The sequence below is a fragment of the Pelecanus crispus genome, chromosome 10 (genome assembly GCF_030463565.1).
Source record: "Pelecanus crispus isolate bPelCri1 chromosome 10, bPelCri1.pri, whole genome shotgun sequence".
Lineage (NCBI taxonomy): Eukaryota > Metazoa > Chordata > Aves > Pelecaniformes > Pelecanidae > Pelecanus > Pelecanus crispus.
The window spans coordinates 25,530,596-25,543,822 of NC_134652.1; the positions used below are offsets into that span (position 1 = coordinate 25,530,596).

At 38.1% G+C, this 13,227-nt stretch overlaps 1 protein-coding gene across 2 annotated transcripts; it reads left to right on the top strand.

Moving 5' to 3' along the window:
* Nucleotides 1–255: 255 nt before the first annotated feature.
* Nucleotides 256–12,901, top strand: VDAC2 (voltage dependent anion channel 2). 2 transcript variants are annotated; one of them, XM_075717236.1, is made up of 10 exons: nucleotides 256–296; nucleotides 3,766–3,837; nucleotides 4,885–4,934; nucleotides 5,676–5,678; nucleotides 7,298–7,450; nucleotides 7,539–7,591; nucleotides 8,023–8,250; nucleotides 9,475–9,625; nucleotides 10,930–10,987; nucleotides 11,835–12,901. In XM_075717236.1, exons 1-10 carry the CDS (start codon nucleotides 266–268, stop codon nucleotides 11,924–11,926), a joined length of 891 nt encoding a protein of 296 aa, XP_075573351.1. In that variant the 5' UTR covers nucleotides 256–265; the 3' UTR covers nucleotides 11,927–12,901. The 2 variants fall into 2 exon arrangements, with proteins under 2 accessions (XP_075573351.1, XP_075573350.1); XM_075717235.1 differs by lacking the exon at nucleotides 5,676–5,678.
* Nucleotides 12,902–13,227: the final 326 nt, after the last annotated feature.

Below are 13,227 nucleotides of genomic sequence, written 5' to 3' on the forward strand. Positions count from 1 at the left end.
CGGTGGGCCTGGCGGGAGCGGCGGGCCTGGGCCGCGGGGGGGACCTGGCGCGGGGCGCCGCCGCCCCGGCCCGTCGCTGCAAGGGGGTGCCGCCGGCGCCCCGCGCCTCCCGGCCCGGCTTTTCGCATCCCCGGTTTCCCTTCCCATGTCCTTCTCTTGTGGCAGCCTCTGCCTCGCTCCTGCTTTCTGTTTCTGAACACGTAGCTCGTTCTCAGATGTTTCATTTTCTTTCCGTTCTCCGTAGAGTCTCTAAATTGGCCTAGCTATGGCGCCTAGACTAGCGTGTCCTCTGAGATGTAAGTAGGGAGTTGAAGCAAGGGTAATGAGGTTTTTTTTCGGGTTTTTTTTTTTTTTTTTAAGCTTTAGTAGCAGTGTAAGTCTAAAGGTCGGTGGTATGTCCAATATATTTTAGCAAAGTGGTTTTTGAATAGTGTCAATTTCTCTGTTGCTCTTTACATTACCGGAATACAATTTCAGTGTAGTTATTGCCATTTTTTTTCAATTGCATGAATATTTAGCTTTTTTTATTATAGCCTGATCTAGCCTCACCTTCAGTATCCTGAGATCTTAAAATTGTTAGAAGTCTTTATAGAAGTCCTTGGCATTCCTTTAATTGTAGGGTGTGAGAGAGTTTTGTAATATTACCTCGAAGGAAAGCTGTGATGTAATAATTCTGATAACATTAATACATTTTTTTGGTTTGGGATTGTATTTTTTTTTCTTTTTACAGAAGAAGGAAGGATGTGTGTGGCTCTTGAGTAATAGATTAATTAAACTTTTTTTTTTTAGGGTGGCATGAAACAAAGATCAGGAGCTCCCACTTGATTCAAGTAGATTTGTGTTTCTGAAATTAGGAATAAGATTATCTGATAGTTGCTTTCACAACAAACCTCTTGTTAAATGTTACTTATATTGTAGTCATTTCTAATTAGTAGCTTTTAAGTGAAAAAAACCAGGGTTGCAGAAAATTACTTCTGATTGTAAGAATTTGCAAACCTAGCTAACTTGCCAATGTTGGAGGACACAGGAATGATTTTTTTTTTTTTTTTTGGCCAGATTTTCATTTAATGAGCATTCTGATGATGGCACTGGCTTATCAGGTATTTAGTATACCTGAAATTAACTCTTGGTTTCCCCTTTTATCCTTGTCCATCCCTGTTAGAACAGCAGTGTGACAGTGTACTGTGTTTTAACTTTTTATCACAAAACTTGCATCTGTAGGCTGGAATGTCTGACAAATACTGGTTGGTTTCCTTGCAGTGGGAAGGATGCTTGACTAGGCCAGATAAAAAGGCACCATCCTTTTTACTGTAGTAATCCTTTGAACTGAGACACAGATACCGGTTTGTTGACTTCTCAGGACATTACTGCTTAGCATAAATTGCTTGTCTGTAATGATTGTCTAGTTAGATTGGAAACACTGAAAACAAAAGCAAAAAGCTCGTTTATTTGTACTGTAAAAGCATGTCTGTGCTAAAGGCTAGTATAAGACTTTAAAACTAGAAATAATTATTCTTCTGAAGATGCTAGTTAGAAGTGAGACCTATTCATTAAAGGAAAAACACATAGCTAAACCTTCTCTAAATTATTTTAAACTGCTAATGAATTGTATAGTTGCTGTACAGCAGAAATTTAGAGGGAGAAGAGCAGTGTTTCCACACTTTCTTGTAATTTGGGCTACCGCTTGCTTCTTATTGAATAAATAATAGGAACCATTTAATGTCTTGTCACCGGGACTAGTATCTGTTCTGCTATAGAATCTTTTTTTGCTCAAGACTTATGCCGTTTATTATGGACTTGAACTTGGGCAAAGCCTTTTCAAGCTTCAAATGCTCCAAGTAATTTTCATGTGTGGGGTTTTTTTTTGTTGTTGTTTTATTAAGAGACAGTTTACTCTATGGTAAAACAGAATTGTTTCGTGCTCTTGAGCAAGTAATGGATGTCTTGCTATAGTGACCTGGCTGTAGAGTTTAGAACTCCTTACTAAAGAAGGTTTTTTTAAAATTTTGTTTAAATGTGAATGTAAATGTTTTTCCTCAGAGGAGGTTGAAGTGACCTCCTTATGGCTTAGGAAGGTGGAGTAAGGTACTCTGGAAAACTGCATTAGAAATTGTAGAAAGATAAGAAAGTCTTGTGCCTTACTATTGCTTGCTAAAATTGTTTGTTTGGGTTTTTTTTTTTTTTTTAAATAGTAGCAGTTCATACAACTAGGCTGTATATGGCAGATGTAATTAGTTTCTGGTTTTGGGTTTTTTGTGCGGCTGCTATTCTGAAACAACACTCTGTTTAGTGGAATGGTGCCCTAAAGGAAATTTTTCTGAATTGGGTGTTCCAGGAAAGTTTTCCCTTTGTGTAGATAAGGCCATGAAAAGATGGAAAGAAACTTTTTTGAGAGGGAGGAAAAAAGAAAGCTTGCCTTGGTGCTGTATTACTGAATACGCTTCTGATCTTGTGGAGATCTGCAGAAGATAAGCAATTCTATAGCCAGGTGTTGAAAATTCAAATATTGGTTAAAAGTACTATATAAAAATGAAAGTAATATTTTCTGCTTGCAGTTGAAAGTTGACATATGAGAGTATTGCCCTTTTTATTTTTGAGGTTCTGAAGATATTTTTTATTTACTAAAAAAAAAAACACCACACAAGAGCAAGATCAACAGTCAATTATGTTAATCTGACTTTCTCCACAAAACAAATGTGACCAGTTTGAAAAGATAAGAGAAGATTTTTGTTTGCTTGTGTTTAGCCTTTTTATGGTGCTTATCTAGTTAGTTTCATTGGGTGGTTTTTTTTTTTCCCCTCTTTCACAGCACGGGGGGAGTTATTAATTCTTTGAAATCTGCTCTGTTTTCTGTATTTTAAAACTTGAAAATGCAGCGCCTCTGTAACAGTGGCCTTTTGCTATTGAAATAATGCGAAAACAGTCATCGAAGGAAGGTACAGATAGAGTGTATCTTCACAGGGAGGAGAGCCATACAGGCCTGTGAGAGACCTTAGTCTGGTATCTGTCCATTGGGCCAGGGAGGCTGGGTCGTAGCTAGTCTTGAATAACAGGTTCTTTGACAGTGAGATTGCCAAAGGCTCCCCATCTGAGAAAGGGACTTCTAAAGAGAGCTTTTCTCACTGCCCCAGCACTCCTACTACTTGTTTTAAACTAACAAGACAACCTCCCAAACTTAAACTCTTGTACGATATAGGGGAGAAAAAACTTTATCAGATTGATTGCTAGTTAATGGCATTAGACTCTCTTTTTTTAAACTGTATGTCTACCATTTACAATATGGGGCAAATGATGTTGCAGAACAGATATGCACTCTTTTTACATTTTGAAAATAAAACCATGTAGGTCCTCTCAGGTAATTTTCGTAAGCATCTGTCAAATTTGACTTTGTGGAACTTCAGGAAAGAACTGTCTGCATTATAGTTTTTCAAATTTCTAGTTTCCTGGGTTTTGGTGGCAGCTGCCAACTCTGGAAATGTGAGCTATTAGTTGATTTTTGGTAATTAAATTTAAAAGAACTGGGTGATCTTGTAATGCCTCTTCTCTATGTTAGGCGGATTACCTAAGCCAAGAAAACATTCAGTGTTCATAGTGGCCATCACTGAAAATCTGTAGGTGTTTTACAGAATACTGTAATTGAACCATCTATTAACTGCCTTTATATATGGATCTGCCTTAAAGAGTATCTTTAAAGAGTTGTGGTAGCATTTTTTGTGCGCGCGCAATGGTAAGAGGTTCACTATTAATTAGCCCCTTACCTTTCAGCTCCAATGGCGATTCCTCCATCATACGTAGACCTTGGCAAATCTGCCAGAGATATCTTCAATAAAGGATATGGTAAGAATAGTACCTGTTACAAAACACGGTGTTTGTGGTGCTGCAATGAATTACCTTTTTAAGCCTATATGTAAAACTGAATGCTCAAATGCCTGTGTTTCTGGGGAGGGGGAAGGTGTGTTGTTTTTATGTCATTACCGTCAACTAACAGATCATTGGAGGCTTTTCGTGGGCTGTTTTGTTCTGAAGTCTGTTAAAACTTACTGCTTTAGCCACATAAATGTCAGAGGTATACAAGTATGCAAGAATGTAAGCATCGGGTGTCATTTGACTTAGGAATACACTTTGTTTACTGCTCTGTGCCACAACATTTGTTGATATAGAAAGGGATATATACCACTGTAGCATTATAGCCTTTTTTGGAGTAGAGAGAGGAATAGCTATTGGGATAAAGAGTTCTTCAGCATTTTAAAATGCTCTAACACCAGGCAGTTGCATAGTTGAATTCTGCTTCATTACAGTGCTGTTTCTTTCTGGTCTTTGGGAATGCATGTGGGGGCTTTTTCACCAACACTGTCGCTCAGCTGTAAGGGTCACAATGTAAATTGACAATCCCATAAAACCTACTTATATTACAGTTCCAGTGGCTGTGTATTTCCCAGTGACTTCACTTTTACATTTTTTTACTTTGACATATTTCTTCTTGGTGCTGAGAGACAAATTCTAGGCATTAGGATAGCTCTTCAAATGGCATTGACTACAAAGCTGATGTTATTCCAGGAACAGAAAAGAATGCATTTTTTCTGTAACTAAATTTACTCTTGGAAGACATCGTTTGGTAGTTGAATGTACAGTGTACAACTGAGAGGCTACTCCCCACTTTCTGTGTGATGATGATAGAACAGAACTCCCGGCTTGTTCTAGAGTGGCCTCCTCTACTCACTGTGGCATCTAAAATCTGAGTGTTACAGAAGTCAGTCTATAGTTGTTTTTATATATGTTTATACATGGCACACTGCTGAGACTGTCTGGAAAACCAGCTACTTGGAAAATGTGCGTGGGCTTTGTTAAAGCCTACTGGTGTAACTCTGACTTCTGTTTGTTAAGGTTTTGGCTTGGTGAAACTGGATGTGAAAACAAAATCTGCAAGCGGAGTGGTGAGTTTAAATACCTTTTACTCATTATAGTTTCCTGGGTATGTTCTGATATTTAATTAGAAAGGGCACTTTCCAGATGCTGTTAAGTAGTTTATAGGTTATAAGAATGATAAACTTTTAGTGTAAAATAATTTCAGAAGTCCCTGAAGATCTGACTTTTTATTCTGAACCTAACTGGGGTATCACACTGTTTAGTAAAGTAAAAAGTTAACGTAATAATAAATAAATAATAATAAAATTAGTTGTCCCTCGTCTTATGCCTGAAGGTGAACAAAGAGCTGACATGTTTTTTGAAGTATTTTAATGTATCAATCATAGCACACAGAATTTATTTCTAAAGTACCTTGTGATACTATTTGTATTTGGTGGAAGTTTCTGGCATCTTGATGCTTTTGTGAAGTAGTTGGCAGTGAATTAGTATGTTGAATCTTTGGTTCCTCTCTAAAGGTATTAAAGTGTTGCAGTAATGTTCCATGCAAGATGTCTTGGTCATGCAAGCAGTGCCTTCTGTAACTTTTATCTATTTCTAGAGCAGACTTTGCAAGATAAAGGTAGATTTTCACACACACACACACACCCCCTGCTTCCCCCATAACTGGAAGCTTTAACAGTGTAACTGGCTGTTACAAACAAGATGTGTGGGATATATGCTGTGTTTTTTCTAGAAGTCTGTATCGCAATTGAAGCACTGAAGTGCGGTTTGCAAGAGCCCTATTATAGATGTAGTTGTTCTTATTTTAGCTTGTTTCTTTTGAGGACTACCAGTAATACTGGTAAAACTCTCTGAAAAATCCAAGCCTTCATGTGAATCCCATGCCAGTTACAAGCAATCTTTCCCAGGAGAAGGCGCTGGCATGTATGTACTGCAGATGTTTTAAAGCAGAGATAAGAGATAATGTAATAATTTGCCGCTCCTGAAGGTATTACCACAATGGTTGCAGTCACATATACCCTGTGCAGTAGGAATAGCACAAAGCTAGAAGTTAAAGCTGAAGGTATTTGGACTTGAAGTTGTTTAGTTCCTGTCACTTGCCAAGAAATAGACCTTACTAGAATTACGCAACTGTGTGGATGGTTTAGTGGTTCACTAACATAAGACAAGTAAATGTCTTGGCCATGGTTAAATTTGATCATCCACCGTTAAAGAACGGTCTCATGTATGCTTGCGATGTGCACTAGGTCTTGGGCTATGAGAATATGACTGCTTAAGGACTTGTGATTTCAAATCCATGTTTTCTTCTGGGAGAGGTGAGTGAGGAGTCGATTTGAAAATAGTACTGTGCATGGAGGAAGTCAGAGATCAAAATCTTGATTTATACGTTTAAAAAAAGTTGAAATAATAAACTTTTTAAACCATAAGGGCAATAATGTTTCAGTGGGAAGGGCTCCTTAACATATATTTGCAAACCAGACTTCCAGTTCTACTAGGTATTGCCTTTAGTTTCTGAATAGTGGTACACAGAAATTACTCATTCTGTTCTTTGTGAGGATCCAAACAGTGAGAGACATCAGGGACTACTTAGTTTAATAAGGAGATTTGAGTGATATTGCTAACTTTTAAATACTTTCAAGAATTCCAAGTAAAACTGCCAGAAGCATAAAATCAGACTGTTGCCTCAGCTCACAATTCAAATGTGAATGTTCTTCCTGTGTGTCATTAAACCGAAGTGTCAGGGGAATAGGAATTTTACAGATGTCAGTAGAAACACGTGTGCCTATGGCTTGTGTGAAAGGCTGGTTGCATTGGTTAGACTGAACTCTCTTAAAAAGCAGCAAAAAAGCCCAAACCAAACAAAAAAACAAACCACCACCAATCCCACCCCCAATTTGAAAAATGATGGCATTCTATGACATTTTACAGTTGTACATAATTTATCTTTGGAGGTGGTTGACTGGAATAATGAAAATACATATGTGATCCTTAAATAATTTTACTGGAGTTGCATTATGTGCCTTATAGTGTTCTAGGCTTTTGGTTTGATTTTTAATTTGCTCATTACAAGTATCAGACTTAATCTTATATTTCAAGAACTTGTTTCTGCTTTTAAGGAGAATACTTACGGTAACTACTGTCTTGCTTCTGAGTTATGTTGCAAACCTGTCCATTTTGTAACAGTGGCAGAAACTTTGCAGTTGAGATGGGGAGGCGGGGGAGGCCTCCATGTGGGTATAAATTGTCTAGTTCTTCTTGTCCATGTCATTCCCCCTTCTCCCCCTGCAAGTTGTCTAATGTTGTTGAACTTGTTGCATAGAATAACAAGATCTTAGTGTTTGCTGAAGAAAAGTCTTTTCTCTTTTGGCACTGTGTAATGCTTTCGGGATCACATGCATCTTCTGTATAACGTGGACGCTATCCTTTTTAGGAATTCACAACATCGGGTTCATCGAACACAGACACTGGAAAAGTGAATGGGAGCTTGGAGACCAAATACAAGTGGGCTGAGTATGGGCTGACTTTCACAGAAAAATGGAACACAGATAACACTCTGGGAACAGAAATTGCAATTGAAGATCAGGTAATAGATTAGGAGAGTATTTGTTTGTTTTACCTACCTAGCAGAGCTGAATTTATAGCTTTACCTTATCTTCTCCCCCTTCAATTAGATTGCCAAAGGCTTGAAGTTGACATTTGATACAACTTTCTCACCAAATACAGGGTAAGAATTGTTCACCTTTTTACCTTATTTAGGGCAGTAACAACACCCATGGTCAGTAAATGTTCATCTGGTCTGTTGTAGTGACGGAGATATGTATGGTTTGCTATTGATCCACGTTAGCAAATCCCAATGCTAAAGGCTTCCGCTTTTTAGCATCACATCTTACACCGTGGGGTTAGTATTGGAAACTTCACAACAGCTCACTTTGCTTATTTTCTGGGATAGAAATACTTGGAAGATTGCAGGAGGCATGAAAACGCCTCTACGTTCGTCACAAAATGCCTCTTCGTGGTAGCTCTGTGCTTTGGCCCAGTCTAGAGGATGCATGTGCATGGCATTTAGATGCATTGTGTGGAGTCATATGGCTCGAATTTGTCAGTTCATTGAGGAAGATCAAGCCTTGTCTTAAGATAACTGTTTCTCTGTTTCAGAAAGAAAAGTGGTAAAATTAAGTCGGCGTATAAACGTGAATGCCTAAACCTAGGTTGTGATGTTGACTTTGATTTTGCTGGACCTGCAATCCATGGTTCAGCTGTCTTCGGTTATGAAGGTTGGCTTGCTGGTTATCAGATGACTTTTGATAGTGCCAAATCAAAATTGACCAGAAATAACTTCTCTGTGGGTTACAAGACTGGAGACTTCCAACTGCACACTAATGTGTAAGTACTGAAAATTGTGTCTAGATTTACAGAAGCAGGCTTTCTCTACCTTCCCTTCTAGTCGGAATACAACTGCTTGAAATAGCAAGAGGTGCTTGCAAGGCCCTTAAGCGGAGTGCATTTTTCAATAGGAAATGATAAATGTTACTTTGTTTCTTCACCCCCCCCCCCCCCCCCCCCCCCCCCCCCCGAAATAGTAAATACTGGTGGCTTTTTAACACTTTACAGCATAATACATGCTAGAGCTTACCAAATACTGAAGTACAGCCAAATTGGAAGTGCGATAGTTCAGTTAAGCTGATCGCAGTGCTTTTTCCAGCTTTTGCATTACATTGAATTGTATCTGAATATAATGAAGGGCAGCAGATTTGTTAGAGGTAGTAATTAGTGTTGCACTGTTTAAGTAGGCCAGTAGTAGTTTCTGGAGCAAGACTAGAGTTTTGCTTTTGGACTTTTTGAGCAGGTTCATCTTCTTGCCTCTCTGGGATGAAGAGTGCATGAAACACATAGAATGTAACTAAACAAGTGTAAGACATCTTGTTTATGAACTTCCTTCAGACTTGCTGACTTTAGATCTAAAATGTTCTTCAGAGCAAGCTGATGAAAACCCGCTAAAGAACATGGTGTTTTCAATCTAAGTTAGTAAAAATTGGTGGTGTTCTAGTGCATTTAGTTAGGAAATAACTAACTTGATTTTTGAGGTAGAAGTTTGTCCTTTTGGAGGGGGAGGATGGGGATTGTATCTGGGTTTATGGATATTGAGGGGTATGGGAGGAAGCTACAAAACACTATAGTCTGGGCTGTAAGAATTCCATTTCAGTTTACTAATGTCATACATTGTGACAGATTTTTTTAAAAGGTCATCTAATTCTTTAGGAATATCATATGTATTCAATAATCATAGAATTCAGAATGCCCGTTTCCTAACTGTTAACATTTATCTGTTTTGTAAGGATGTGATTTGGAACGACAGTCAAGTACTTGGTTCAACGTTAGTGTGAGAATTAGCTGTGTAGCACTCTGAAATATCTTTCCCCCCTGCCATGAATTATTGCAGTTTAATTTTGCCGTGAAGCCTTTGTTCATCTCCCCTTCTCCTGTCAAAAAAATTGAAACAACTCAGATTTTTTGAATTCTTACTTGAATAAAAATGTGAAGTAGTTAAAAAAATATGTTGGGATTATGTAAATATAGGAAACTAACTTTTTTTCTTAATTTGTGCAGCAATGATGGTTCAGAATTTGGTGGGTCTATTTACCAGAAAGTGAGTGACAATCTTGAAACTGCTGTAAACCTGGCTTGGACAGCAGGTAGCAACAGCACTCGCTTTGGCATTGCGGCTAAATACAAGTTGGATTCCACTGCTTCTATCTCTGTAAGTATGGCTCTAACCAAAAGGGTTATGCTAAGCACAGTTTATTTTCAGTTTCTGTGAATCTGTGTGTTATTAGTACAAAAGAAGGTAATAGGTCAGGAAGTCTTGTAGGAATTACTCTTACAATCCAGGCAGTTATAATTAAACCAGCAGTATTTACATTTTGTAATGTTGCATACAGTGAGGTCTGTTTTAGAATCTGTAAAATGTTGTGCTGCTGTAGAGGACTTAATGTATTTATTTAAAAAAAAAAAAAAATTGGAAAAAAATCCCTTCATGTCTAGTTTCATAAGTTTACAGAATTTTTTAAAACCAATTTTGGGGAGCTCTGCCATGGCAAGAACTCTGGTGATACTGATTAAAAAGGTGATAGGCAGAAAAGCTTTCTGTATGCTAAAAAGTTAGAATTGAACCTGGATTGATGGAATCATCCTCTAGAGGAAGTGATGCGAAGCGAGATAGATAATTTTGCATGTATTGCTTATGATGATATTATGAAATATTTGCTGCTTGACTGATTGGACCTGCAAGATACTAATTCTTTTGTAATAATACAAAGCCTGGAAAAGAGGAGGCTGAGGGGAGACCTTATCGCTCTCTACAACTACCTGAAAGGAGGTTGTAGTGAGGTGGGTGTTGGTCTCTTCTCCCAAGTAGCTAGCGATAGGACAAGAGGAAATGGGCTTAAGCTGCGCCAGGGGAGGTTTAGACTGGAAATTAGGAAAAATTTCTTTACGGAAAGGGTGGTCAGGCATTGGAACAGGCTGCCCAGAGAGGTGGTGGAGTCACCATCCCTGGAGGCGTTTAAAAAACGGGTAGATGTGGCACTTCGGGATATGGTTTAGTCTGGTCTACCCTTGATTAGTCTAGAGTGGGCTTGGTAGTGTAGGTTAATGGTTGGACTGGATGATCTTAAAGGTCTTTTCCAACCTAGATGATTCTATGATTCTATGATTCTATGAAAGATGGAGGATTCTTCTGAAGCGGCTTGTTTTGCGACTGTGGTGGTAAATTGCTATGGCCTTCTGAAAATGAGAGAGTGGGGAAGTTCACCTGCTGAACTACGTTCCAGTAACAGTTCTCCCTGACCTTACATTCTGTCTGCTCTTAAATATGTTACTTCTTCAGCTCTAAGTTTGGGACAAGGGCATGGTTGGGAAGAGAGAATCCAGTAAGCACAGAGATACTGAAAGAGCAAGTAAAATTTGATTAAGTTGATAATGGCAGTGTGTGGCTTCTGAGTGATGACAAAGAACTAATCAGTTACAACATTTCAATTGTTTTTGTCCTGGTTTTATTTTCAGGCAAAAGTGAACAATTCTAGTCTAGTTGGAGTGGGTTACACCCAGACCCTGAGGCCAGGTAAGGGTTATCACATGAATTACGTCACATACACGTTTTATGCATCACAAAGAAAATCTTTGAGATCTATGCATTTATATGCAACTATTTCCCTTCCTCAGAATAATTTTGTCTTGAAGGAAAAGTAGGTATTTTACAGTAGCTTATGTTGCACATCAAACCTTTATCTAAACAAGACAAATTCCATTGCATCTAATGGTATTTCTGCATCATATTCCTCATTGATTTGTGTAGGAGTGGACTGTATTGTGTTTGATAGCTTAGCTTTAGGCTGTGCAAAGCAGTCTTTTTTTTTTTTAGCATTACTTTCTCCCGTCATATCATATTGAATGATAGCAGGTCTTGAAATAATGATTAATTGTCAAAAGAACACACGTCCTGCTTTTCATATTTAATAAAAAATCCTCCAGAATGTAACTTGTTCTGCTTAAATTTGAAAACACATGTTAATACTATATTACCATTGATTAGTTCTGTGTTTGAAAACAAACAAAAAAAAATTGTAGTTTCATTCCATCCCTTCCTTGGTACAAGCGTCTGTCTATGCATAATTTTCCTCCTCCTTTGCACACCTTAATGTAGAAAAGGAGAGCTCTTGTGTGCTTACCAATTAGAGACTTTGTATATCTACTTCATAACACAGTATTTACAAAAAGCATCTAGCTTGATTCACATGACTAGCTTTCAATAGATTTCCATGGGTAAATGGATTCTTCTGCAGAAATCTTTAGAGGAAAGTAATGAAATAGAGAAAGAGCTACAACTGGGACTTGTAATGACAGAGGTTGAGTTGCATGAAAGCTGCTCTGATTGTATGTTGTAAACATGCTGTTTAAAAATTTTACAGGTGTGAAGCTTACACTGTCTGCCCTGATAGATGGAAAGAGCATCAATGCTGGTGGCCATAAACTTGGTCTTGGCCTGGAATTGGAGGCTTAAAAAGGCGAAGAAACTGCTGCAGAGAAGGGATATCAGAAGAATTTGGCCTTAAAATGTATTTCCAATGTGACCAGCAGGCTTTTTTTTCCAAGAAGGATGACCTAGAACAAGAGCTGTATTTGAAGTGTTTAGACAGTTACTTGTTAGCTGGTTTCTAGTTAAATTGGTTACCCATCTAGTTAAAATCCTGCGTTAGTGCAGTCACTGAAACATTATTTAAATGTATTTAACTGTTTAATGCGCTACCCACAAATAATGAAATAGACATTTATGAAAACTGTACAATTGTGTGCATGTTTGTTTTTATGTTCCTTTTAACATTCGATATTGCCATTGAATGAAAAATGGATCAGTGGATGTTTTGAAATGAGGTCAACAATTTTGTTAAATTGCCTGAACTAGAAATACATTTGGTATCCCAAGACAAATTATGAATAAAACAAGTACACACACATACTTGTGCCTCAGATATTTTAAGAGTTAAGATATGAGGGTAGTGCTCAGTTAAATTTTAACTTAAAATAATCCAAAAGTAGTGCTCTATACCTTTGTGCAATTAAGGATCCCTACTCCACCCATGACAACGCTGAATATAGATGGTTTTCACTGAACAGCTGGATTCCTCAAACAAGTTGAATGTGCTTTTCTGCCAGGTAAGATTTGTCATGACACAACGGTTTAATTCTCGCTGTGTTCCACGGGCAAGATTTACTGCATTGCTAGTTGGCCTCCTGATGCAAAGAGTGCAGAAAGATGTACTTGGCACACTGAGACATTTAAAAACTGCTCCTTGATGCTTTTGCCCAAGGGGTGAAAAACCTCACCACAAACACACCTTTTGCTTATATTTGTATGAAGTGAGATGTGTATCTGCAACTGAATGTAATGGTGTAATGGTGTAACAGCCTGCTTATCCCAACTGCTGTGAGAGGTTTCTGCTTAAAATGACTGAAATAAAGGCTTAATTTTAAATGGAGACGGAGGAAAACGCATGCGATTTTGCTTTCCCTTTGACTAATAAATCTTGGCAGGTACCCATTTTAAGTCCAGAAACATGCAGAATAAGGGGAAAACTCATGTTTCATGAAAACTAAGAGAGAATAGAAGTATGAGGGATATTTGGTCTGTGAACATAACATCCCTTAAAGTCAGACATAACTAGCTGTGAATGCTTTTAATGTGGAATATATTAAATGCATGTAGTTGCAACGCTTACATTTAAGAATGGGGATTTATTGAGTTCAAGGGAGTTGCCTGGAGCCTACTTCTTACAGTCTCTCGTAGCTGAGAAGGGTATCCTG

Coding starts and splice junctions, on each gene's coding strand:
- VDAC2 (XM_075717236.1), top strand. CDS start 266: ATGGCGCCTAGACTAGCGTGTCCTCTGAGAT. Junction 8,251..9,474: donor TTCCAACTGCACACTAATGT/GTAAGTACTGAA, acceptor TAATTTGTGCAG/CAATGATGGTTCAGAATTTG. Junction 10,988..11,834: donor CACCCAGACCCTGAGGCCAG/GTAAGGGTTATC, acceptor AAAATTTTACAG/GTGTGAAGCTTACACTGTCT.